Consider the following 25,598-nt stretch of genomic DNA (forward strand, 5'->3'; position numbering starts at 1 on the left):
CAATATTCTGCAAACATAAAAAGTTGAGTAATGAAAAGAAAAACTGACTGCTGGAAATCTGTAATAAAAATGCATAGCTGAAGAAGAATGATAGGTTAACATTTCAGATAGGGCCCTTCAGCAGAACTGTGAGAAGAATATGTTGTATGTTTTAGGCCATTCCAACTTGATGCTTATTGTGTCAGAGAACTGAAAGGTAAATTAAAGACCTGTGACAACTAATGACCACAATTAGCAAAACTGCCTTATTGAACCAGTATTGCTTGCTTGCTTTTTGTTATAGGATATCAATTACACGGGTGACAGCAGACATATCTCTGGCCAAGCGTTCAGTTCTAAATAATCCCAGCAAAAGGACAATAATGGAGCGTTCCAACACGCGGTCCAGCATAGGTACGACTTGAACTTGTTTCTTTTGCGGAGGGAAGTTAATTTTCAATGTTATTTCAATCTGGACATTAATTTCCATGTTGTCTCAAATTCTCTGGGCAGTAGCATTGTGAAATAAAATAAAATGAAGCAGATCTTTGCACTATATAACTTTTCAATTTTACTCAATTATATCTTCCATAAAAATGTTTTCCCATCTCATTCCTGTTTGTCTTTTCGCGATCAAAGAATGGCAAAATTCACTGTTCATGGGATAATAAGAATACCCACAAATGCAGGAATTCTGAAATAAAAGCAGAAATGCAGGTGCCTGGAAGAGAATGATAGTTAACATTTTGGATGGGATCCATCATCAGAACTCAGTTCTGATTTCAGCCAAAACATTCAGTTCTCTTTTTCTGTTAAGGGTGCTGACTGCCTTGCTGCTGATTGCCAGCACTTTCTGCTACCATTTCAATATTTATGAGGCTGCATATTGATCATTTGCCCAGGATACGACTTGAACCTGCTAACGGAGCTGTGGGAATTAAGTACTAATCAGTGCACAGTGGAGCTGCATTTTGGTGGGGTACACAGAGCTAAGAGAGTCTGCGGGAGAATATTTCTGAAATCGATGATATGTTGTAGGACCTCAGGTGCTGCTGCAGTACTGCTGTATTACAAAACAGGACACAGTTCAGGGGTCTCCATATTATAAAAAGGATATAGAGGCATTTAAGAGGGTGCAAAAAAGATTCACAAGGATGATACCAGAACTGAGAGGATATACTTATCAGGAAAGGCTGAACAGGCTGGGGCTCTTTTCTCTAGAAAAGAGAAGGCTGAGGGACGACCTGATAGAGGTGTTTAAGATAATGAAAGGATTTGATGGGGTGGACGTAGAGAAAATGTTCCACTTGTGGGGAGTCCAAAACTAGAGATCATCAATATAAAATAGTCACTAATAAATCTAATATGGAATTCAGGAGAAACTTCTTCACCCAGAGAGTGGTAAGAATGTGGAATGCGCTACCACAAGGAGTAGCTGAGACAAATAGCATAGATGCATTTAAGGGGAAGCCAGATAAGCACATGAAGGAGAAAGGAATAGAAGGGTATGCTGATAGGGTTAGATGAAGAGGGGAGGGAGGAGGCTCGTGTGGAGCATAAATGCAGGCATAGACCAGTTGGCCTGTTTCAGTGCTGTAGTTTCGATGTAACAGCTGTGGACAACAGCACCATGGAATCATCTACTACAGCGTTCCTTATACATAATCCAGCCTTCAAAACATACTTGTGCTCTAGGTTGACAAACAAACTATAGGTCTTAATTGCTCTTACTAACTGGATTTTGCACTTCCCTCACTCTCCCTAATTGCACTCCACCCAAGTGGACCTGAACTTCCTCATATTTCCAAGGTTCTGGCCAAAAGCATGGCCTAGACTTCCCCCCGGCACAGGAATGTCCCTTGGAATGAGCAGGCATCCCAAACCGGAGAAGGAAGATTGACCGTTGCTGTAGGTCTGACAGGCCTGCAACAGAGGCAATGGCCACTGGCCTTGGGGCCTTGAAAATGTAACCAGGTGGCCCCCAGCACCACTGGTCGTCTTTGCTAGCCCTTAAAAGCAAACACTTTGGAGGTGGGAGATATTCTGACATAACCCCTGCCTTATTCCCATATGATTTGTTTCAGGCAGGAACTCTCCACCTATGCCTGCAGGATACTCCAGAAGAGTGCATGAGGCACACAGGGGCGGAGACCCGGCATAACATGTCTTTTCCCCTGGCTTGTTTCCAGGAAATAGACCTACCTTAGCCACATAGCAGATAAAAATTGCCAGTCAGTTTAGGGGACATGTTATATGTTAGTCTTCACCACAATACAACACAATGGCTGGGAAATTGCGCTGAGCGGTGAACGAACGCCGCTCGTTAGTTATAAACTTACCCACAAACTATTCGCGGGCTTTTGGGTGGCAACTTGCTTCACTGGGGAGCTGGAAAAAATGCAGTGGTCTTTCCCGGGCTTCTGTGAGCTGTGTGAACGGGGATAGGATCGCTCTCTCCCCTCAATAATCAGCTTGAAGCATCCTTGACAAGCCGCGCAGTCAGAACCAGGAAGTGAAAGTTACAACAGTAAATTCAATGTAAAATCAGTTAGAGAAAGTGAAATAAAGAGCGGGTAAGAAATATCGAATTAAAAGACAGAGATGAAAGAGACAGACAGAAAAAGTAAAAAAAAATGTAAATTTAAAAATTTTTTTTTAATAAATGTCTAACAACCATTAAAATCGGAAGTAATGAGACTCCGCATTTTTAAAAGTTAATTTTCAGTGCCAGAGGGATTGTTTGGCAGTCATTAAGATTTATCACACCATTAAAAGTTAATTTAGACCTAAAAAACCCAGCGTACCTTTTTTATGGAGAGACTAGTTCGTTCCCAGCTGGGCAGGAGAGCAAGTTTGCGCTGACCATTCATTCAGCCGGCGAGCTGTCCTTCCCGCACAGCTTTCAAATGAGCAGGGCAAATGATAGAGCAATTTCCAGATTTCAGCGTTTGACTGCGCATGTGCGCTCATCGGAACTTGCTCATCCATTTGCCCTAAAATAACGGTGAGCCCTGTTTAGCATAGCCGTTATTTTATGAGCAATTTCTGGGCCATTATGTTTAAGATCCTGGGTCAAAATCCTGGAACTCCCTACCTAATAGCATTGTGGCCTTCACCACACGGACTGCAGCGGTTCAAGAAGAAGGCTATTTGGGACTGAGATGAGGAAACATTTCTTCAGTCAGAGGGTTGTGAATCTTTGGAATTCTCTACCCCAGAGGGCTGTGGATGCTCAGATGTCAAGTATATTCAAATGTAAGGAATCTTACAACACCAGGTTATAGTCCAACAGTTTTATTTGAAAATCACAAGCTTTCGGAGCTTACCTCGGAGCTAAGCTCCGAAAGCTTGTGATTTTCAAATAAAACTGTTGGACTATAACCTGGTGTTGTAAGATTCCTTACATTTGTCCACCCCAGTCCATCACCGGCATCTCCACATCAAGTATATTCAAGACTGAGATCGATGGATATCTGGACACTAAGGGAATCAAGGGATATGGGGATAGGGTGGGAAAGTGGAGTTGAGGTCAAAGATCAGCCATGATGTTATTGGATGGTGGAGCAGGCTCAAGGGGCCGTATGGCCTACTCCTGCTCCTATTTCTTACCTTCTTATGTTTTCAATGGCATCTAGGGATGGGCAATAAATGCCGGCCTTTCGAGTGATGTCCAAATCCCGAGAGTGAATTTTTTCAATTGTTTTTTTTCGTGTGTTTTGGAGCCTCTTTTCTCTGATCTTGCCATGGATGGACTTCAACAAAATATTGTGTGAATAAATGGATCATAGTCATCTGTACTGAAAAGCAAATTTAAAAACAGTGAGGTTATGTCGTATTTACCTGACATAGGGGTGTTGACCTTGGCAGCAACGCTGTAAGATGTATGAGACGGCTCTGCTGTCTCCGGTGACATTGAGATGCAACTGAAGAGATGATTTTTCCTGGTGGTTCTGGAGGCAGTAGTGCCAATATAGTCATCATCTAGCAGGACACCATCCTCTCTGGCTGCTGATGGGCTGAGTACTCAGCCAATTCATAGATTAGTAATGCATAGGGCTCAGAGTAAAAAATGGTGGGTTTGGGGCGGGGGGGCATTAAAATTGCCATCATTTCAGATCCGCCCCCAACTCGCCCATTTCTGGTTTTCACAGGGGCAGGACCAGGGGTGGGCGGCCAACCCGCTCCCAGCAGGCGGGTCAGGGCTTAAAACCTTTCAAGGTGGCTTCAGGCCTCCATGTTTCGCTAATAGCCGATTTCATACCCGGGATTCCTGGGCTTTCTGCTTTACGCCTCATGAAAGGAGGCGAGAAGGCCCGAGCCTGACAGGCAAGTGCCTAAAAAGGCACAGCTTGTGGGCCCGGAGGAGCAGGAGTGCTTCCCCCAGGCCCAACAAGCCTACCTGCACAGACACCCCCACCCCCTCCCCACCCCGATCGTGGATTCCTGATCACGGACCCCTGACTCCGATCCTCCGACCCCAGTCTTCTGACCCGCGGACCCCGATCCCCTAACCCCAAACCCGATCCCCGACCCCGATCCTCAACCCTGATCCTCTGACCCCGACCCCGACCCTGATCCCCTAACCCGACCCCGGTCACCCGATCCTGATCCTCCGACTCCGACCCCGATTTTCTGACCCCGATCCTTCCCCTCAACGATCGCGGACCCCCGCGATGACCCCCAATCCCAACCCCCCGTGACTGGCCCCGATTGAATCCCCAATGATTCGTGACTCCTGTGCCCACCTATGTCTACCCAATCCTACCCATGCCCCATGCCCCCCTGTGCCACCCCCCCCCCCCCCAATTCATGCAAAGAAAGACTTACCTGCAGACTTAACTGAAGACGTCGTCTCCCTGGCTGGTCTCCCATCTGACCGAGACCAGCCGGTCAGTTGGACGGGAAACCGACAAAAGAAATCGAACACGTCCTCATGTCAAATTCATAAGGACATCTGGGAAACCCGTACTAATGGATTTCCCAACCTCAAATTGACCCCCCCTGTCAGCCCCTTCCCGGCTCCGTTTTAAAATTGAGCCCATAGTTTCTCAATTGCTGGTGTGTACATACCTTCCCCAGCTAAATGAGAAAACTATAGCTGGCAGAAAATAAAGTTGCATTTCCTGAATTTCAAATGACTAGGCATGAGCAATCTTCCACATGTACAATCTGCTTGTTGCTTTTGGACTGTGGAATCTGACCTCCAGTATAAATGGGATGGATTACACCGCATTGGCAGCCTGGATCTCCTTCTTGAAGTGATTCTGTAATATAAACTCAGCATTAGACTCCATAATCACCATGTTCCCAGGTGGGATTTCTTTCTCCATAGCTGCATGAGGCCTCTCAGAATTAAAAGCACCTTATCAACTGCCAGGAAAGACATTTCCTGGAATCATGAATGTTTTAACTGTATATATTTTAAGATACTACAGAGAGCCTTTTTGTAAGTCTGTCCACTGATAATATCTATCGATTTGATTTTTGCTAGTTTTGACAAAACACACGGTGGATGTAGGTTGTCTTTTGATGAATAAAATTATACAGGGTTATTGACAAATATCAGTATCACATTTGTGCTGTTTGCATGTTTTAAATTTCTTAAATAATCCTAAAATTGGGAGGCTTATTTATTTTCTGACTGTTGTCAGGTTTCCAAATTACATTTCCAATGTTTCCAAGAGGCGTTGCTGCCTCTTGCGGGAACTGTATTGATACTAATTTCACGCCTGTCACTATTCATTTCCTTTCAGATCACCCAACACCAGCATCTCTAATACTCTGTGTACATACGCAGTGACTGTAAGTCCTGCATCATTTCATGTTTGAATACTCTGGCTGGCTTTAACCCTTTCTGCATCAGATCCAGAACAACTTTGTCTCGTCTTCCGTCTGAACAAACCTATGTTTAGTTTATCTGTACTTTCTTTGTAATCTTTTCTTTGAGGTGGGCAGTTGAAGATTTACTTCTGGTAGTATCACTGGAAACAGGGACATAGGATTGTAAAAGACTGGAAAAGTCCACGTCAGTTCATCAAATTAACACAACTGCTGCCCACAGTTCATATTTGTCATTACTCATGAACTACAGACCAGTCAGTTTGATCTCAGTGGTGGGAAAACTTTTAGAAACGATAATCTGGGACAGAATTAACAGTCACTTGGACAAGGGTGGATTGATTAGGGAAAGCCAGCACGGATTTGTTAAAGGCAAATCATGTTCAACTAACCTGATAGAGTTTTTTGATGAGGTAACAGAGAGGGTAGATGAGGGCAATGTAGTTGATGTGGTGTATATGGACTTTCAAAAGGCGTTTGATAAAGTGCCACACGATAGGCTTATCATCAAGGTTGAGGCTCATGGAATAAAAGGGGGCAGTAGCAACATGGATACGTAATTGGCTAAGGGACAGGAAACAGAATAGTGGTGAACGGTTGTTTTTCGGACTGGAGGGAGGTGTACAGTGGTGTTCCCCAGCGGTCAGTGCTGGGACCACTGCTTTTCCTGATATATATTAATGACTTGGACTTGGGTGTACAGGGCACAATTTTAAAATTTGCACATGACACAAAACTTGGAAGGGCAGTGAACAGTGAGGAGGATAGTGATAGACTTCAAGAGGATATAGACAGGCTGGTGGCATGGGCGAACATGTGGCAGATGAAATTTAACGCAGAAAAATGCAAAGTGAAACATTTCGGTAGGAAGAACAAGGAGAGGCAATATAAATTAGAGGGTTCAACTCTAAAAGGGATACAGGAACAGGGAGATCTGGGGTTATATGTGCACAAATCATTGAAGGTGGCAGGGCAGGTTGAGAATGTGGTTAAAAAAGCATACGGGATCCTGAGCTTTATAAATAGAGGCATAGAAGTCATGATGAACCTTTATAAAACACTGGTTTGGCCACAGCTGGAGTATTGGGCATCATTTTAGCACCCGCTATCGGGTGCGTTCCTGGCGGGGGGGCTCCGAAAATCAGAGAATCCCGGAGAGGGTCCGGAGCCCGGCTCCAACCCGCCCACTTCTGGGTTCCCCACTGATGCGCCGGAGTGCGCGCAGCCCCCGCTGGTGGGAATCCCGCAGGCAATTAAAGCCAGCGGGATGCCACTTGAAAGTATTTATCTTGCATGTTCAGATCATTAACTGACCTGATTAAGGGATTATGTGAGGAGGGGTGGGATTTTATAGAAAACTGGGACTGTTTCCCAGACTGGGGGAAACACTCCCAGTTCAAATGGACCTGTTGCAGCTGTCAGCCTGTGGCAGCTGCAAAGGTCCATTTGACAGGTGGGGGGTCAGGGAGACCCTCACCCATTGCAGGAGGCCACTCTGTCACTTGGGACAAAGTTTGGCCTCCACCACCCTCCTCCTGACAATCACAGTCACCAACTTGCACACTTACCCCGGGGTCCAGAGACATGTACCTACCTAGCGGACCCCCTCAAATGTACGTCTTCCGGATGGGGGCCGCCGTAGCTGCAGTCATGACCTCCTCGGAGGGCGAACAGCATCACCAGCCTCACCAGCCTTGCCATCCACGCCGTCCACCTCTGACACGTGGAGCTCTACAACAGAGTGCTGTGACACATCCACCTGTACAGCAGGAGGGAAGGCTACCGCAGAGAGAGATGCGTCGCAGAGGGCACTACCCTCGCCACAGGGTCCACAGACCGAGGCTCAGCTTCCTGGACCTCTCTGAGCATCCGTGGACATCTGCAGCCTCCTTCATGCCGAGCTGCTCCCGGCTGGACCGAGCACCATCTTCTTACCTGTTGCTCTCAAAGTCACCACTGCCCTCAACAACTTCTCCTCCGCATCCTTCCAGGGTGCCACCGGGGACATTGCCGACGTCTCTCAGTCGTCTGCACAAAAGAGCCCTGCAAATACACCTACACCCACTCTGCAGTGACACAATGGGTGGCATCAGTTGTGGGTCTTCATAATGATCCTCAGGAAAGGGCATTATTGCACAAACCAGACAAGATTCGCAAAGACGTGGCAGTAGTGGTGGCAATATAATATGTAATGTGAGTTGGTCAGAAATTCAATATAAGTAAAAACCATGACAAACCCTCAAACACCCTTGTGCATCCCCTTCATGCTCACGACACGTTTGCCTTACGCTGCCTACTGCACATATGTGATGCATGCCCTGTGGCTGCAGCACAGGTAGTGGCAGGTTGAGTGAGGCTGACTGTGAAAGAGATGCACGAGAGGGTGAGTATGAGATAGAGCCATGAGATTGTATGAGGATTGGGTTGAGTGGTAGTGGCGGGATGAGTACTGGCGAGGTGAGTAGGTGCAGGTAAGATGAGGATGAGGTTTGAGTGGGTATGAGGGGTGATGTGACAGAGTAGTGTTGGCAGTGCAGAAGGAGGTGTGGGGTGGGGGCAGTGATGTGGCAGATGGAGTGTAGGGGAATGAGTAAGTGTACTCACTTTGGCTGACCTACTGAGGTCATTGGAGCGCCTCCTGCACTGTATGCAGGTGCGTGATATGTTGGTGGTGCAGGTGACCTCCTCTGCCACCTCGAGCCAGGCCTTCCTGGTGGCAGAGGCAGGCCGCTTCCTCCCGCCCGCCGGGGGCGGGGGGGGAAGATCTCTGTCCTCCCCCTCCTCCTCACCCCATCTATTGATACCTGGAGTGAGGCATCATTAAACTGGGAGCAGCCTTCCCCCTGGGCTGCTCCATGCTGGATTTTTGCCTATTTGTTGCAGCATCTGTCAGTGGAGGACTGCCCCTTTAAATAGAGCTCCTCCAGCTGACAGACCTTACTGCGCATGCGCAGTCCGCCCGACGTGCAGATCAGCAGTGGGGAACCCGGAAGACCAGGTAAGTGGATCCAATTGGGCTACGATCGCGCGGGGGGCCGACTAATTTCACCGGGCGCGTTACCCACGCGCCCAATAGCCCCCCCCCCGCCGCAAACCCGCAGCCCTGCTAACATCGAGCCCATTGTGTCCAGTTCTGGGAACCGCACTTCAGGAAAGTTGTGAAGGCCTTAAATAGGGTGCAGAAGAGATTTACTGGAACGATTCCAGGGATGAGGGACTTTAGTTAGGTGGATAGACTGGAAAAGCTGGGATTGTTCTCCTTGGAACAGAGACAGTTGCGAGGAGATTTGATCGAGCTATTCAAAATCATGAAGAGTCTAGACGGAGTAGATAGAGAGAAACTGTTCCCATTGGCAGAAGGGTCAAGGACCAGAGGACATAGATTTAAGATGGTTGGCAAAAGAACCAAAGGTGACAGGAGGAAAAACTTTTTTACACAGCGAGTGGTTAGGATCTGGAATGCACTGCCCAAGGAGGTGGTGGAGGCAGATTCAGTCATGGCCTTCAAAAGGGAACTGGATAAATGCTTGAAAGGAAAAAATTTGCAGGGCTACGAGGAAAGGGCGGGTGAGTAGGACCAGCTGAATTGCTCTTGCATAGAGCCAGCGTGGACTCGATGGGCCGAATGGCCTCCTTCCATGCTGTAACCATTCTATGATTCTATGATAGTTATAAAATGTAAATATTTAAAATGTCGACTGAGAAGGCTTTTTGGGTTGTGCTGAATGTTTAACTTGTTCTCCATGTTACAATAGCTGGTCAGGGTGTGCGTGTGGTAACTTTATTTTTTTGATGGAATCTTTTGTTTCAGCACCAGTACTGCATTTGTCCACCTAAAATCCTGTCCTGCCATGAACAAGATCTGAGCTATAATTATTGGCGGGAGACACTCTGTGAGTCAGCATTAAGAATCATTTAAGAAACAGTTGGATACGAAAATGAGGGCACCTTTAGGATGGATGGATTAAGATGGGTCAAATAGCCATCCCCATCTGTAATTATCTAGTGATTAGTTACCAATTGCAACAAAGCAGCTTCACTGGCCTTATCTCTGCCATTTGTTGGAGTTTCCATGAAAGGAGCAGGATTGGCATTACATGCTTGAAGACTGGCCTGAACCCTAATCATAAGTTTACATAAGCAGGGAAAAACTAGGGGAAAACTAGAATTAGGGAAAAACTCAACTTGTGCTGCCAATTATATTTTGCAGCTGCTTTCATTTCCTATCTGTATCTAACTCTACAAACAAGACACAAGTGATTGAAAGAAAACTGTAACATTTTTATCATCAAAATCATTCAAGTAAACAAGGACACAACCTTAGCTGCCAGCCAGCAGGCCATGGTTTAATAGTGTATTGATGAATATTCTAGAGTTTTGATTCCTCCTGAGAAAAGAGTTTTGGGCAGAACTCTGCATAAGCAGATTACTTGGGTGGGGCAGAGTGCATGATAGGGCAGATTGTACCCACTGTGGAACGAGTGGGGCGAATGATCTTTCCTCATTCCATGTTTTCTTAGAATCATAGAAAGGTTACAGCACGGAAGGAGGCCATTCGGCCCGTCGAGTCTATGCTGGCTCTCTACAAGAGCACTCCAGCTAGTCCCACTATCCCTGTAGCCCTGAAAATATTTTCCCTTCAAGTACTTATCCAGTTCCCTTTTGAAAGCTACGATTGAATCTGCCTCCACCATCCTTTCAGGCAGTGCATTCCAGATCACAATCACTCGCAGTGTAAAAAAGTTTTTTCTCATGTCACCTTTAGATCTTTTGCCAATCACCTTAAATCTATGTCCTCTGGTTCTTGACCCCTCTGCCAATGGGAACAGTTTCTCTCTAACAACTCTGTCCAAACCCTTCATGATTTTGAATGCCTCTATCAAATCTCCTCTCAACCTTCTCTGCTCTAAGGAGAACAACCCCAGTTTCTCCAGTCTATGCAAGTAACTGATGTCCCTCATCCCTGGAATCATGATGTGGAGATGCCGGTGATGGACTGGGGTTGACAATTGTAAACAATTTTACAACACCAAGTTATAGTCCAGCAATTTTATTTTAAATTCACAAGTTTTCGGAGGCTTCCTCCTTCGTCAGGTGAACGATGTGAATTGTCAATCCCTGGAATCATTCTAGTAAATATATTCTGCAACCTCTCTAAGGCCTTCACATCCTTCCTAAAGCGCGGTGCCCAGAACTAGATACAATACTCCAATTGTGGCCGAACCAGTGTTTTATAAAGGTTCATCATAACCTCCTAGCTTTTGTACTCTATGCCTCTATTTATAAAGCCCAGGATCCCATATGCTTTCTTAGCCGCTTTCTCAACCTGCCCTGCCACCTTCAACGATTTGTGCACATTTACTCCCAGATCTCTCTGTTTCTGTACCCCTTTTAGAATTGTACCCTTTAGTTTATATTGCCTCTTCTCGTTCTTCCTACCGAAATATATCAATTCACACTTTTCTGCATTGAATTTCATCTGCCACGTGCCCGCCCATTCCACCAGCCTGTCTATGTCCTCTTGAAGTCTATCACTATCCTCCTTGCTGTTCATTACACTTTCAAGTTTTGTGTCATCTGCAAATTTTGAAATTGTGCCCTGTACACCCAGGTCCAAGTCAATAGATATCAAAAAAAGCAATGGTCCTTGCACCGACCCCTGGGGAATATCACTGTATACCTGCCTCCAGTCTGAAAATCAACCATTCAGCACTATTCTCTGTTACATAAGAACATAAGAAATAGGAGCAGGAGTAGGTCATACGGCCCCACAAGCCTGCTCTGCCATTCAATCAGATCATGGCAGATCTTCAACCTCAACTCCTCTTTCCTACCTAAACCCCATATCCCTTGATTCCCCTGGAGTCCAAAAATCTATCCATCTCAGTCCTGAATATATTCAATAACACAGCATCCACAGCCCTCTAGGGTAGAGAATGCCAAAGATCCACAACCCTCTGAGTGAAGAAATTCCTCCTCATCTCAGTCTTAAATGGCCGACCCCTTATCCTGTGACTATGACCACTCGTTCTAGAGTCTCCAGTCAGGGGAAACAACCACTCAGCATCTACCCTGTCAAGCCTCCTCAGAATCTTACATGTTTCAATGAGATCACCTTTCATTCTTCTATACTCCAGAGAGTATAGGCCCATTCTATTCAACCTCTCTTCATAGGACAACCCTCTCATCCCAGGAATTAATCTAGTGATTCTCCGTTCCACCACCTCTAAGGCAAGTATATTCTTCCTTAGATAAGGAGACCAAAACTGTACGCAGTACTCCAGGTGAGGTCTCACTAAAGCCCTGTACAATGTAGTAAGACATCCTTACTCTTGTACTCCAACCCACTTGCAATTAAGGCCAACATGCCGTTTGCTTTCCTAATTGCCTGCTGTACCTGCATACTAACTTTTTGTGTTTCTTGTACCAGGACACTCAAGTCTCTCTGGACACCAACATTTAATAGTTTCTCACCATTTAAAAAATGTTCTGTTTTTCTATTCTTCCTACCAAAGTGAATAACCTCACATTTCCCCACATTATACACCGTCTGCTCCCTTCTTGCTCACTCACTTAATCTGTCTATATCCCTTTGCAGTCTCTTTGTGTCCTCCTTACTGCTTACTTTCCCACCTAGCTTTGTATCGTCAGTAAACTTGCATACAGTACACTCGGTCCCTTCATCGAGGTTATTAATTATAGATTATAAATAGCTGTGGCCCAAGTACTGATCCTTGTGGCACTCCACTAGTTACAGCCTGCCAACCTGAAAATGACCCATTTATCCCTACTTTCTGTTTTCTATCCGTTAACCAATCCTCTATCCATGCTAATATGTTACCCCCAACCCCATGAGCCCTCATCTTGTATAACAACCTTTTATGTGGCACCTTATCAAATGCCTTTTGAAAATCCAAATATACTACATCCGCTGGTTCCCCTTTATCTACCCTGCTAGTTACATCCTCAAAAAACTCTAATAATTTGTCAAACACGTTTTCCCATGTTGACTCTACCTAATCATATTATGATTTTCCAAGTGCCCTGTTACCACTTCCTTAATAATGGATTCCAGCATTTTCCTGATGACTGTTGTCTTGTTTCCTATTACTAAGCCAATTTTGTATCCATGCTGCCACTGCCCCCTTTATTCCATGGGCTTCAACTTTCGTGACAAGCCTGTTACGTGGCATTTTATCAAAGGCCTTTTGGAAGTCCATATACACAACATCAACTGCACTGCCCTCATCGACTCTCTCTGTTACCTCATCAAAAAACTCAATCAAGTTGGTTAAACACGATTTGCCTTTAACAAATCTGTGCTGGCTTTCCTTAATTAATCCACACTTGTCCAAGTGACTGTTAATTTTGTCCCGGATTATCATTCCTAAAAGTTTCCCCATTAAACTGACTGGCTTGTAGTTGCTGGGTTTATCCTTACACCCTTTTTTGAACAATGGTGTAACATTTACAGTTGTCCAGTCCTCTGGCACCACCCCCGTATCAAAGGAAGATTGTAAGATTATGGCCAGTACTTCTGCAATTTCCACCCTTGCTTCCCTCAGCAACCTAGGATTCATCCCATCCGGACCGGGTGACTTATCTACTTTAAGTACAGTTAGCCTTTCTAATACCTCCTTTATTAATTTTTAGCCCATCCAGTATCTCAACTACCTCGTCACTTACTGTGACCTTGGCAGCATCTTCTTCTTCCTTGGTAAAGACATGCAAAGTACTCATTTATCACCTCAGCCATGCCCTCTGCCTCCATGCGTAAATCTCCTTTTTGGTCCCTAATCGGTCCCACCCCTTCTCTTACTACCCGTTTACTGTTTACATGCCTATGGGAGACTTTTGGATTCCCTTTTATGTTAGCTGCCAGTCTATTCTCATACTCTCTCTTTGCCCCTCTGATTTCCTTTCTTGCCTCCCCTCTGAACTTTCTATATTCAGCCTGGTTCTCACTTGTATTATCAACCTGACATCTGTTGTACGCCCCTTTTTTCTGTTTCATCTTACTCTCTACCTCTTTTGTCATCCAAGGAGCTCTGGTTTTAGTTGCCCTACTTTCTCCCTTGTGGGAATGTATCTAGACTGTACCTGAACCATCTCCTCTTTAAAGGCCAACCATTGTTCATTTACAGTTTTACCTGCCAATCTTTGATTCCAATTTACCCGTGCCAGATCCATTCTCATCCCATTGAAATTTGGCCCTCCTCCAATTGAGTATTTTTACTTTAGAATGGTCCGTGTCCTTTTTCATAGCTAATCTAAACATTATGATACTATGATCGCTGTTCCCTAAATGTTCCCCCATTGACATTTGCTCCACTTGGCCCACCTCATTCCCCAGAACCAAGTCCAGCAATGCCTCCTTCCTCGTTGGGCCGGAAACGTACTGGTCAAGAAAGTTCTCCTGAACATACTTCAAAAATTCCTCCACCTATTTGCCCCTTATATTATTACTATTCCAGTCCATATTCGGATAGTTGAAATCCCCCATTATCACTACTCTGTGGTTCTTGCACATCATTGTAATTTCCCCGCAAATTTTCTCCTCTATATCCTTCCAACTCTTTGGTGGCCATTAGACTACCCCCAGTAGTGTAATGGCACCTCTATTATTTCTTAACTCTAACTAAATAGATTCTGTCCTTGACCCCTCCAGGACATCATCTCTCTCCAGCACTGCAATATTCTCCTTAATCAATGCTGCTAACTCTCTCCTTTCTTTCCTTCCCTATCTTTCCTGAACACCTTGTATCCAGGAATATTTAATACCCAATCCTGCCCTTTTTTGAGCCAGGTCTCCATTATTGCCGCAACGTGACATTCCCATGTGGCTAATTGCACCTGCAGCTCACCAACCTTGTTTACTACGCTTCGTGCATTTACATACATGCACTGTAAACCTATCTTAGACCCTCTTGTGTTCTCTCTTAGTCTGATCCCATCTAATACCATACTGTTTCTTACTCCAGTGCTATCTGTCTCTCCCAATCCTTTGTGCACCTTGTTTCTCCTTTCCAGTGCTACATCCTGGTGCCCAACCCAACGCCAAATTAGTTCAAACCCTCCCCCACTGAACGAGCGAATCTTTCCGCAAGGACATTGGTCCCAGCTCTGCTGAGGTGCAATCCATCCGGCCTGTACAGGTCCCACTTCCCCCAGGAATGCCCCAGGAATCTAAAGCCCTCCCTCCTGCACCATGTCTCCAGCCATGCATTTATCTGCCCTATCCTACTATTTTATACTCACTAGCGCGTGGCACCGGGAGTAATCTGGAGGCTACTACCTTTGAGGTCCTGCTTATTAATCTCTTTCCTAACTCGCTAAACTCTTCCTGCAGGACCTCTTATGTTCTAGAACAGATTAATTTCAGATCAAAATTCCAATTTGCTAGAGTGTAGTCCTAATATGTGAGGAAAGAAAACCCTACAATCAGTTGCTACAGACTGAATACAGTCAGTAACAATAATGGAGAGACACATTGGAAATATATCTCCATAATCTGTCATTAAAACATGTTCATTCCATTTCTTACAGCCTAAAATAGTTATATATCATAGAAAAGCCTCATTGATAGAAGACTGAGCAATGAGGAAATAAGAGAAACTGGAACTCTTTAGCCCTGAAAGATGGCAACTAAAAGGACTTTATATAAGTACATAAGGTAATAAATGGCATAGAAAATGTAAATCCGGAGCACTATTTCGAGATAAAACATGACAATAGGGCAAAGAAGCACAGGCAAAAACTACTAAAAGACAAATTTAGGACTGATGTTGGGAAGGATTTCTTTACACAAAGAATTACCAATACTTGGCGCAGATTTCCTGGTAAGGTAATGGAGGTAAAAACCTTAGTCATATGAGCCAATGGGATGCCGTGAAAGTGAGCTGTGGGGTTTTCATTCAGGAAAGATGGGCTAAGGTGATCCAAAACACCTTTCTCATCTGTATTTATCTTGGGATAGTGTTTACCACGGAGAGTTCTTATTGCTGATTTTATTTTTAGAAATCGTGCAGTTATATTACATCTTACAACTGTGTCAAAATGTCTTCAAGTGCTTCGCACCATGCACTGCAGTAGTTATCTGTAAAGCTACCTTCTTTAACTGGTCATTTTGGTCAATACAGTAATGATGCTGCTGAACAAGTGCAATTCTGTGTCAAATGATCACCAGAATTTGCTGTTCTATTTATGTTTCCAGTTTAGGTGCAAGGGTAGTTTGCTATAGTAAGAGTGATAAGAACATAAGAAATAGGAGCAGGAGTAGGCCAATCGGCCCCTCGAGCCTGCTCCGCCATTCAATAAGATCATGGCTGATCTGATCCTAACCTCAAATCTAAATTCATGTCCAATTTCCTGCCCGCTCCCCGTAACCCCTAATTCCCTTTACTTCTAGGAAGTAAGCAGGATAAGGGGAACCAAGGAAAGATAGAGAAGGAGGTCCCGCAGACACTAGTTCTGTTCAACAAGTACAATGTACTCGATACCTGTGAGGATAAGGATGCAGGATGCGGGGAGGATGTCCAGAATGCTAACCGTGGCACCGTGGAGTGATGAGTTGTTTGAAAATCTGCAATAAAACTGCAATAACTTCAAAGCATGGATCTAATCCACTTAACATAAATCACTCTGAAGCAAATTTGTACAGTGGAAGTTTAAACTGTCACCGATAAAACCCACCCCTGGAATCTACAGATGTTCTGTGGTATAAATGCAGTCTATTTGCATTATAGTTTCAGCTTTGCAGACTCCATTATGGAAATGCTGGCACTTGTTTAAAAATATTCAAGCACTGTAAATTTTATAGAGCAGTTTATGAATACAAATTATATGAATGAACAAATTAATCTGTGATAAAGTCATCAGGATTCAGTCACTTTAATACCAGACTTTTCTCTCTGGATGACAGATTACTGTACAATGCACAGTTATTATAAACATGCACATTAAAGGGTACATTTGAACAGAACAGACAGCGCTTGTGTTTCCTAAACTCTACTAAATATAATCTAGATCTCAAGTAATTGTATTATATCTAGAACTAAATTGATACTAATAAATAAATAAATAAAAACTAGAAATGGCAGTGCAGGCTATGTGTTAGGACTGTAATATGTGAGTTTTATTGACAGTAAGACTGTCCCGGATTGCCATATCTGCAGTAAATATCTCTTGCTTGAGACACTCCGGCTCATTGTTCTTGAGCTGGAGTGCGAGTTAGAGACATTCCGATACATAAGGGAGGGAGAGAGATTTTTGGATAGTTTTTATCAGAGTATAGTCACATCTCAGAGGAAAACACAGGTGCAGGAAGGGGAGAGTATGACTGTTGGTCAGTAGGGTAAGGGGAACCAAGGAAAGATAGAGAAGGAAGTCCCGCAGACACTAGTTCTGTTCAACAAGTACAATGTACTCGATACCTGTGAGGATAAGGATGCAGGCTGCAGGGTGGATGGCCAGAATGCTAACCGTGGCACCGTGGAGCAGGAGGCACTCCAAGGGGGGGATGAGCAGAATAGAAAGGTTGTAGTCATAAGGGATTTGATAATTAGGGGGTAGATAGCATCCTCTGAAGTCGCGACCAAGAGTCCAGAGGGTGTGTTGCCTACCCAGTGCAAAGATACCTTGGAGCAACTGGAGAGGAACTTGGAAACGAAGGGGGAAGATCCAGTTGTCGTGGTCCATGTTGGGACCAATGACATAGGGAAAAAAAGGGAGGAGGTCCTGCTAGGGGACCAGAAGTTATCAGAAGTTAGGAACTAAATTTAAAAAACAGGACCTCACGGGACCTCTCAGGATTACTACCCGAGCCATGTGCTAATTGGTATAGGGATAGGCAGATAAGGAAGGTGAATGCATGACTAAAAGACTGGTGTGGGAAGGAGAGGTTCTATTACATGGGACACTGGCACCAGTACTGGGGCAGGAAGGAGCTGTCCCGCTGGAAATAAGCTATCAACACTGGCGTGATCATGTGTCCTCTAGATTGGGGGTGGAGTCTGATGGAGGCAGCATATCTATTCTGGTGGGTCATGGTTACAACACAGTCTAAATGGAGGTGCTGTCTGAGAGAGATCTGGAAGTAGATAGTATTCCCACCTTTTTGAAATAAAAAGACAAACTGCTTTCAGTCAGCATCTATAAATAGAAACGTTGGATTAATGTTTTCAGTGTGAACCAGTCATTATAATTGGAAAATAAGCAAACTGCTTAATAGAAGCTGAACAAAATGTAGTGGATGGTGGGGTTGTGGGGTACTTACATTGAGTTACATTGAGTCTACAGCACAGAAATAGGCCATTCAACCCAACTGGTCTATGTGAGCCTTTATGTTCCACATGAGCCTCTTCCCTCCCTACTTCATCTACCGCTATCAGCTTTCCCTTCTATTCCTTTCTCCTTCATGTGCATATCTAGCTTATCCTTAAATGCATCTAAATTATTTGCCTCAACTACTCCTTGTGGTAGCACGTTCCACATTCTTACCACTCTTTGGGTGAAGAAGTTTCTCCTGAATTCCCTTTTGGATTTATTAATGACTACTTTAAATTAATGACCTCTGGTTTTGGACTCCCCCACAAGTGGAAACATTTTCTCCACATCTATCCTATCAAACTCTTTCATTATCTTAAAGGCCTTTATCAGATTACCCCTCAACCTTCTCTTTTCTAGAGAAAAGAGCCCCAACCTGTTCAGCCTTTCCTGATAAGTGCATCCTCTCAGTTCTGGTATCATCCTTCAGAATCTCTTTTGCACCTTCTCCAATGCCTCTATATCCTTTTTATAATATGGAGACCAGAACTGTGCACAGTACTTCCAAATGTGGCTTAACCAAGGTTCTATACAAGTTTAATATAATTTCTCTGCTTTCCAATTCTATCCCTCTAGAAATGAACCCTAGTGTTTGATTTGCCTTTCTTATGGCCTTATTAATCTGTGTCACACTTTTAGCAATTTGTGTGTCTGTACCCCGAGATCCCTTCGCTCCTTTACCCCATTTAGACTCATTATCCAAGCAGTATTTGGCCTCCTTATTCTTCCTACTAAAATGTGCCACCTCACACTTATCTATATTGAAATCCATTTGCCAATTACATGCCCATTTTGCAAGTTTATTAATGTCTTCTTGCATTTTGACACATTCTTCCTTTTGTATTAACTATACCCCTAATTTGGTGTTGTCCGCAAATTTTGAAATTGTACTTCCGATTCCCGAGTCCAAATCGTTAATGTAAATTGTGAGCAACAGTCGTCCCAGCACCGATCCCTGTGGAACACCACTTCCCACCTTTTGCCAGTGTGAGTAGCTTAACCCCTAATCTCTGTTTTCTGTTTTGTCGCCAGCTTGCTACCCATTCTACTACCTGTCCCCTGACTCCACATGCTCTGACCTTAGTAATGAGTCTACAATGTGGTACCTTATCGAAGGCCTTTTGAAAATCCAAATATATTACATCTACTGCATTACCCTTGTCTACTCTTTATGTTACTTCTTCAAAGAATTCAATAAGGTTGGTCAAGCATGACTTTCCCTTCTGAAATTCATGCTGACTAGTCTTTATTATATTTTTGTTTTCTAGATGTTTTTATATTACATCTTTTGAGTAAAGATTTAATTATCTTTCCTACCACTGACATTAAGCTAACTGGTCTATAGTTCCCTGGACTTGTTCTATCTCCCTTTTTAAATACAGGAATAACATTAGCTGCCCAAAGTCCTCTGACACTTTTCCCTTTTCTGATGAATTTTTATATATATGTAGTAGTGCCTCTGTTATCTCTTCCCAGCTTCTTTTAATATGCGCAGATGCAATCCATCCGGACCAGGGGTCTTATCCTCTCTAAGTTTGATTAGTTTATCAATTATCTCCCCCCTTTCTGGTGGATATCAACAGGTAAAAGATGGATCAGGTATGTAAACTGCTATTACAAAGAGGCAGTTCATAGATTTAACAGCTCATTAATAGGTTCATTAGAAAGCTGGAAAGAGGTGAAAAATTGCTGGATGATATACAAGTTTTGATGCCCCAATTTTCTTTCTTGTGTCCTTGCATATGCGAAGTAGCCTACACTGAATGATGACCATTCCAGGGATGATTTCTATAAACTGTAACTGGTTTTCCTACTTTTATTTTCAATAGCTGAAGTGCAGAGTGAAATTGAAAGAATCTTCGAATTGGCCAGAACTTTGCAATTGGTTGTTTTAGATGCGGACACCATTAATCATCCTGCCCAGCTCATCAAGACTTCCCTAGCACCAATCATCGTTCATGTGAAAGTTTCTTCTCCAAAGGTAAAATACATCATCTATACATAAGCATAGAGAGTGATTTAAAAATATATAGATTTATTTTATATATTTTGCCTCTTTCAGGTGCAACAACAAAACGTTAAAAAAAATTGTGTCATTTTAGCTCAGTTGGTAGCACTATTATCTCTAAGTCAGAAGGTGGGTTCAAGTCCCACTCTAAGACTCGATATAGCAATGCAGAATTGAGCAAGTGCGGAAGTCAGAGGTGCCAGCCTTTGGATGAGATGTTAAACTGCGGCTCTATCTGTTTGTCCAGTGGCTCAGGTGATGTTAAAGATTCCATGGTACTTTTTGAAGAAAATGAGGGAGTTGTTTAGGCAAACAACTGGTCATGCATCTTATTGCTGATTGTTGGACAATGGCTACTTCATTTGCCTACATAACCACATTTCATTGTACGGGAAGTGTCATGGGACATTCCTCAGAGATGTAATAAAGCACCAATTAAATGCAAGTTCTTTCTAATGTAATTGTTATAACTGATGTAAAAAAAGTTTCCTTCCTTGAAGATAAATCTTTATTATCCTGCTTGATAGATTATTTTAGAGGCAAAAACATTGGGGTCAGCCAAAATATAATTTTAAAAAAATTATTCATTCTCACAATGTGGGCGTTGCTGGCAAGCCTGGCATTTATTGCCCATCCCTAGTTGCACTGAGAAGAAGATGGTGGGCTTGCTTCTTGAATCATTTGTAACGGTTTGATTGAACTGAATGGCTTGCTAGGCCACTTCAGAGGGCAGTTAAGAGTCAACCACATTAGATACCCTGATGGGAGAATCAGTATACTAGCGTGATGGGCTGAATAACATTTTCTCATCCTTGACATTTCTTTTGTTCTTATGTTTATTTATAGAAAGAGCAACTGTGCTGATGACTCCGTGTTGCTACCCCAAACCGTGCATCTGGCATTTAGTATGCAGTTATATGGTGTGACCCAGCTGTCAATAGGTGCATCATCTCTTTATAGTCTGGCCCATCAGCACTGCAACCTCTTTTCATGATACTAATTTATAATGTCAAAACATTATACACAGATACATATGCTAACATTTGCTCTCACCAGAAGACATAGTTGTTTCTAGCAGGGAAATAATCCCTAATCGAGGGTTGTTGCTCAGCCTCCCAAGCATCCAGTGTATTTTCTCTCCATAAAACTGATGCCCACTGTTAGAGGTGGCACCAATAGCTTCAGCAATGGAGGTCACACTTAACTAACCCGATAATGTTTCTTTGAAGATGTTACAGACATAGAGGACATCGGAAATGCAGTTGATGCTATACTTGGATTTCAGAAAGCTATCGACAAGGTTTCACATTGACGATTAATGGCTAAAATAAGGAGTTACAAATGAGGGTTTAAAATGTGATGCTAAATTGATACTTGGTTTAAAAACAGGAATCAGAGATATAAGTAGGTTATCCCAGAGATCAGTTTCAGGATCCTTTTATATTTAAATATAAACTAGTGGCAAGGACACTGTTACTGTAAGCAAAGTCTCCAAGATTACTGTTGATTATAAAACAGGAGGCAGACCAAAAGTAATTTTGGTCAAGTGAAGTATCCCATCAGATAGTCAGTATCGCTTCTGCTATCTTTGTCTTTGGGCAAACATTCCAGTCTTCAAATTGGTATGTTCATTTCTACATACTGGATTGTGACAATCATTTCTTTTTTATGTTGCCAGGATCCATTTGTGTGCCTCATGTACTCAAAAGGTTATAATATGATTACATAGTCCACCATAGTGTTGGTGTTGAAACATGGAGTGCTATGATGGTAGTTCCCAGGATGATCCCCACATGGTGCATTTACAATCTGTGTCATGCCGCTAAGAGTCGACAAAGTGTGTAAGCCAGGCAATTCATCCAGGAAGAGAGGAAAGAAAAACATGCCGATTCACCTAACTGGCCTTGCACAACTTCAATGAGCAACTGCAAAAAGGCATTGTCAGAATCCTGCAAACAATGCATTGACCAGTCTTTGGGCCAAGAGAGGTGCAGAGTGAGAATTCAAATGAAATGATCTGGGTCTTTATGTTTATGAGATATCATCACTGTGGAAGAGCAGATTAATCCTTGCCTGAAATTTATTATCTCTCCTGATTCTAATATTAGTGTCTTTAGAGCTTCAATGTTGTAATTATTACTTTGATTAAAGATTTTGCTTGTTTTCACCAGGTGCTGCAGCGGTTGATAAAGTCCAGGGGAAAGTCACAGAGTAAAAACCTCAATGTCCAGTTGGTGGCAGCAGATAAACTGGCACAGTGCCCTCCAGTATGTAATAGTTCAGCAATTGCTATGATTGATACGAATAGTTTAACAAGATACTATAACAATGCACAAAGTAACAGCTTTGTGCCTACCATTTTCAGTCGACATGATGCTTATTTATAAGTATAGGTTTTGATAATTTGATTATAGCAGGTTAAATAAATACTTCCCTTTCAAGACCAGTGCAAAGCTTGTGAATTAATTCAGATAAGCAGATGCCTGATTCAGATTTGGCAGTTTGACTGAGTTTAAGTTATTTTGACTTCAAAGAAAATTAAATTGTCATCTATTATTCTGGAGTCCTGAACTGTTTGTAAATGCTCAAGCAGAAGTGTTTCTGTTGGTGGAACAGGATTAAAATTAATCACATAGAGCAATCACTCATGAAATGCATCCAGATACATTACTGTGAATATTCAGCCTATTTGTATCAGGTAAAATAAAAAGAAGGGCAAATTCAGCCCGATGGAGTAACAAATTCACCCTCACCTGCCGCTGAAACCCTTGTACATTCATGCTTTCTTCGGCTCCAATCTCAATTACTCGAGTATTCTCCTTGCTGGCCTCCCATCCTCCATCCTCATTAAATTCCAGCTCATCCAAGAACTCTGCTGCTCATATCCTATCCTAACCCATACCGAATCCCTCTCACCCATCTTCCCTGTTTTCACTGACTTACATTGACTCCTGGTTCCCCAACGCCTCAAGTTTAACATTCGTCTCCTAGAACATAAGTACATAAGAAATAGGAGCAGGAGTAGGCCATTCGGCCCCTCGAGCCTGCTCCACCATTCAACAAGATCATGGCTGATCTTCTGCCTCAATGCCATTTTCCTGCACCATCCCCGTATCCCTTGATGCCTTTAATATCTAGAAATCTATCGATCTCTGTTTTGAATGTACTCAATGACTGAGCCTCCACAGCCCTCTGGGTAGAGAATTCCAAAGATTCACCACCCTCTGAGTGAAGAAATTTCTCCTCACCTCAGTACTAAATGGCCTACCTCTTACTCTGAGATTGTGACCCTTGGTTCTAAACTCCCCAGCCTGGGGAAACATTCTCCTTGCATCTACCCTGTCAAGCCCTGTAAGAATTTTGTATGTTTCAATGAGATCACCTCTTATCCTTCTAAACTCTAGAGAATACAGGCATAGCCTACTCAATCCTCAGACGACAATCCCGCCATTCCAGGAATCAGACCGGTGAACCTTTGTTGCACTCCCTCTCTGGCAAGTACATCCTTTCTTAGGTAAGGAGACCAAAATTGTACACAATACTCCAGGTGCGGTCTCACCAAGGCCCTATATAATTGCAGTAAGATATCTTCACTCCTGTACTCAAATCCTCTTGTAATAAAGGCCTTGTCTTTAAATCCCTTCATTGCCTCACCCTTCCATATTTCTGTAACCTCTGCCAGCTCCACAACCCACCACTCCATCCTCCCGCCCCCCCCCCCCCCCCCCAATTCCTCTGCCTCGTCTCTTGTGCGTTAGAATCATAGAATAGAATCACAGAATCCAACAGTGGTGGCCACGCCTTAAGCTGATAATGTCCCATTCTCTGAAAGTCCCTCCCTAAACCCCTCTGCCTTTCCACCTCCCTCTTCAACTTTAAGATCCTCCTTAAAATACTTGTCTTTGTCCAAGCTTTAGGTCACCCCTCCCATTTATTATTCTTTGGCTTGACGTTCGTCTTTGTCACGTCTCAGTAAGGTGCCATGGGAGGTTTTATTTACGTTAAAAGTGCTACATAAAATCAAGTTAGTGTTGGTGGCATTTTATTTTGAATTATACAGATACTATATCACTTTTTCATTCAGCTGCTCACAATCATAGCCAGCAAGCTATGCGCCATCTAACCAAACTTCAAACGGAAACAAGGGGGGTAATTTTAACTATTATCGTATGCGAAAAGTGGGTGAAAGCGAATCAGCAACCCGCATTACACCTCCAATTGAAAAGAAAATCAGGAGAGTTTTAAAATGGGCTGATGATTCGCTTTCATCCTTTTCTTGCCCAGCGATGACAGTTTAAGATTGCACTCTGCTCTAGAGACTAAAATCAACATTGAAATTTCAAAATGCAACCAACCCATCCAATTCAACATATGAAATCTTGGGTATGGCGCATACTTCCCATCGGTATCACACTTCCTTCCTGTACTCTCCAGATCATAGAATCTTATAGCACAGAAGGAGGCCATTTGGCCCATCGTGTCTGTGTTACACTTTAGCTTATCCTCTAATTCATCATGATAATTCCGCAAAAGATCTACTATTATAAAATAATAATGTAATATCTAACCTTTTTAATAGGATTTCATTTTGTACGATTTTAAATTGTAATGTAGATTGAAAAACTTATCAGTTTTCTAACCATTGACAAAAAGAATGCCTCTCTTTAATTATAGTGTCTAAAAGTGCTGATTTTCTTTCTATTTGACAGGAAATGTTTGATGTTATTCTGGATGAAAACCAGTTGGAGGATGCATGTGAGCATTTGGCAGAATACCTTGAAACATACTGGCGTGCGACACACACCCCCAGCAACGTACCACTGAATCCATTGCTGGGCCGAAACCTAGGTAGTACTGCACTGTCAACATATCCTTCAGCTATCTCTGGGTTGCAGGTATGAACACAAACAATGTGATTACCTGTGGAAGTAACGGGACAAAGTAAGCCATGACCCATATTTCAACACAAATATTTGAACACCTCAGACTCTTGCCATATCTATGATGTTCCTAATTCTATGGATGTAGTTCAACTCCACGTACAAATAAGAAATTTCTGTCACCTCTTTTAAAAGCTTTGCAACATGCTTGCATCAGTTGCTCTTCCCCATCTCTGTATATAAAATGGCCTTGTGAACTGCATCTTCAGTTCTAGGTTCTGAGAGGCAGCAGAGAAAAGGGAGCATTAAACAAAACATGCACACATAAATAAAGGGTAGTCATTGGTTGATGATTTACTCTCACACTTGCAAGAAGAAATGCATTGATCTTTTGGCCAGAGCCAGGTCCTCTTGCTGTAAAATGAATAACTTCTTGATTCGATCAATATGTGTATCCTGAACAGAGGTGAAGTGTTGGTAACTCCATAGGTAGTCACCAATGTTTGTGCAAATTGTACTGTTATTGCCTGAGCATCAATTGATGACATTGACACTTTAGAGGTTTCTCT

The 25,598-nt window shown here is 43.2% G+C and overlaps 1 protein-coding gene across 4 annotated transcripts in view; it reads left to right on the top strand.

Annotated features, from left to right (window-relative positions):
• cacnb4a (calcium channel, voltage-dependent, beta 4a subunit) overlaps positions 1 to 25,598 on the top strand; it is a 143,452-nt gene that overhangs the window by 108,765 nt on the left and 9,089 nt on the right. For 3 of the 4 annotated variants that reach the window (XM_067987132.1, XM_067987130.1, XM_067987133.1), the window contains exons 9-12: positions 284 to 393; positions 19,971 to 20,122; positions 22,321 to 22,416; positions 24,859 to 25,044. In XM_067987132.1, the coding sequence (XP_067843233.1) occupies positions 284 to 393; positions 19,971 to 20,122; positions 22,321 to 22,416; positions 24,859 to 25,044 (544 nt within the window). The remainder of the gene's footprint in view (positions 1 to 283; positions 394 to 19,970; positions 20,123 to 22,320; positions 22,417 to 24,858; positions 25,045 to 25,598) is intronic. The other variant, XM_067987134.1, reaches the window with a different exon arrangement.

Source organism: Heptranchias perlo, chromosome 7, assembly GCF_035084215.1.
Source record: "Heptranchias perlo isolate sHepPer1 chromosome 7, sHepPer1.hap1, whole genome shotgun sequence".
Taxonomy (NCBI): domain Eukaryota; kingdom Metazoa; phylum Chordata; class Chondrichthyes; order Hexanchiformes; family Hexanchidae; genus Heptranchias; species Heptranchias perlo.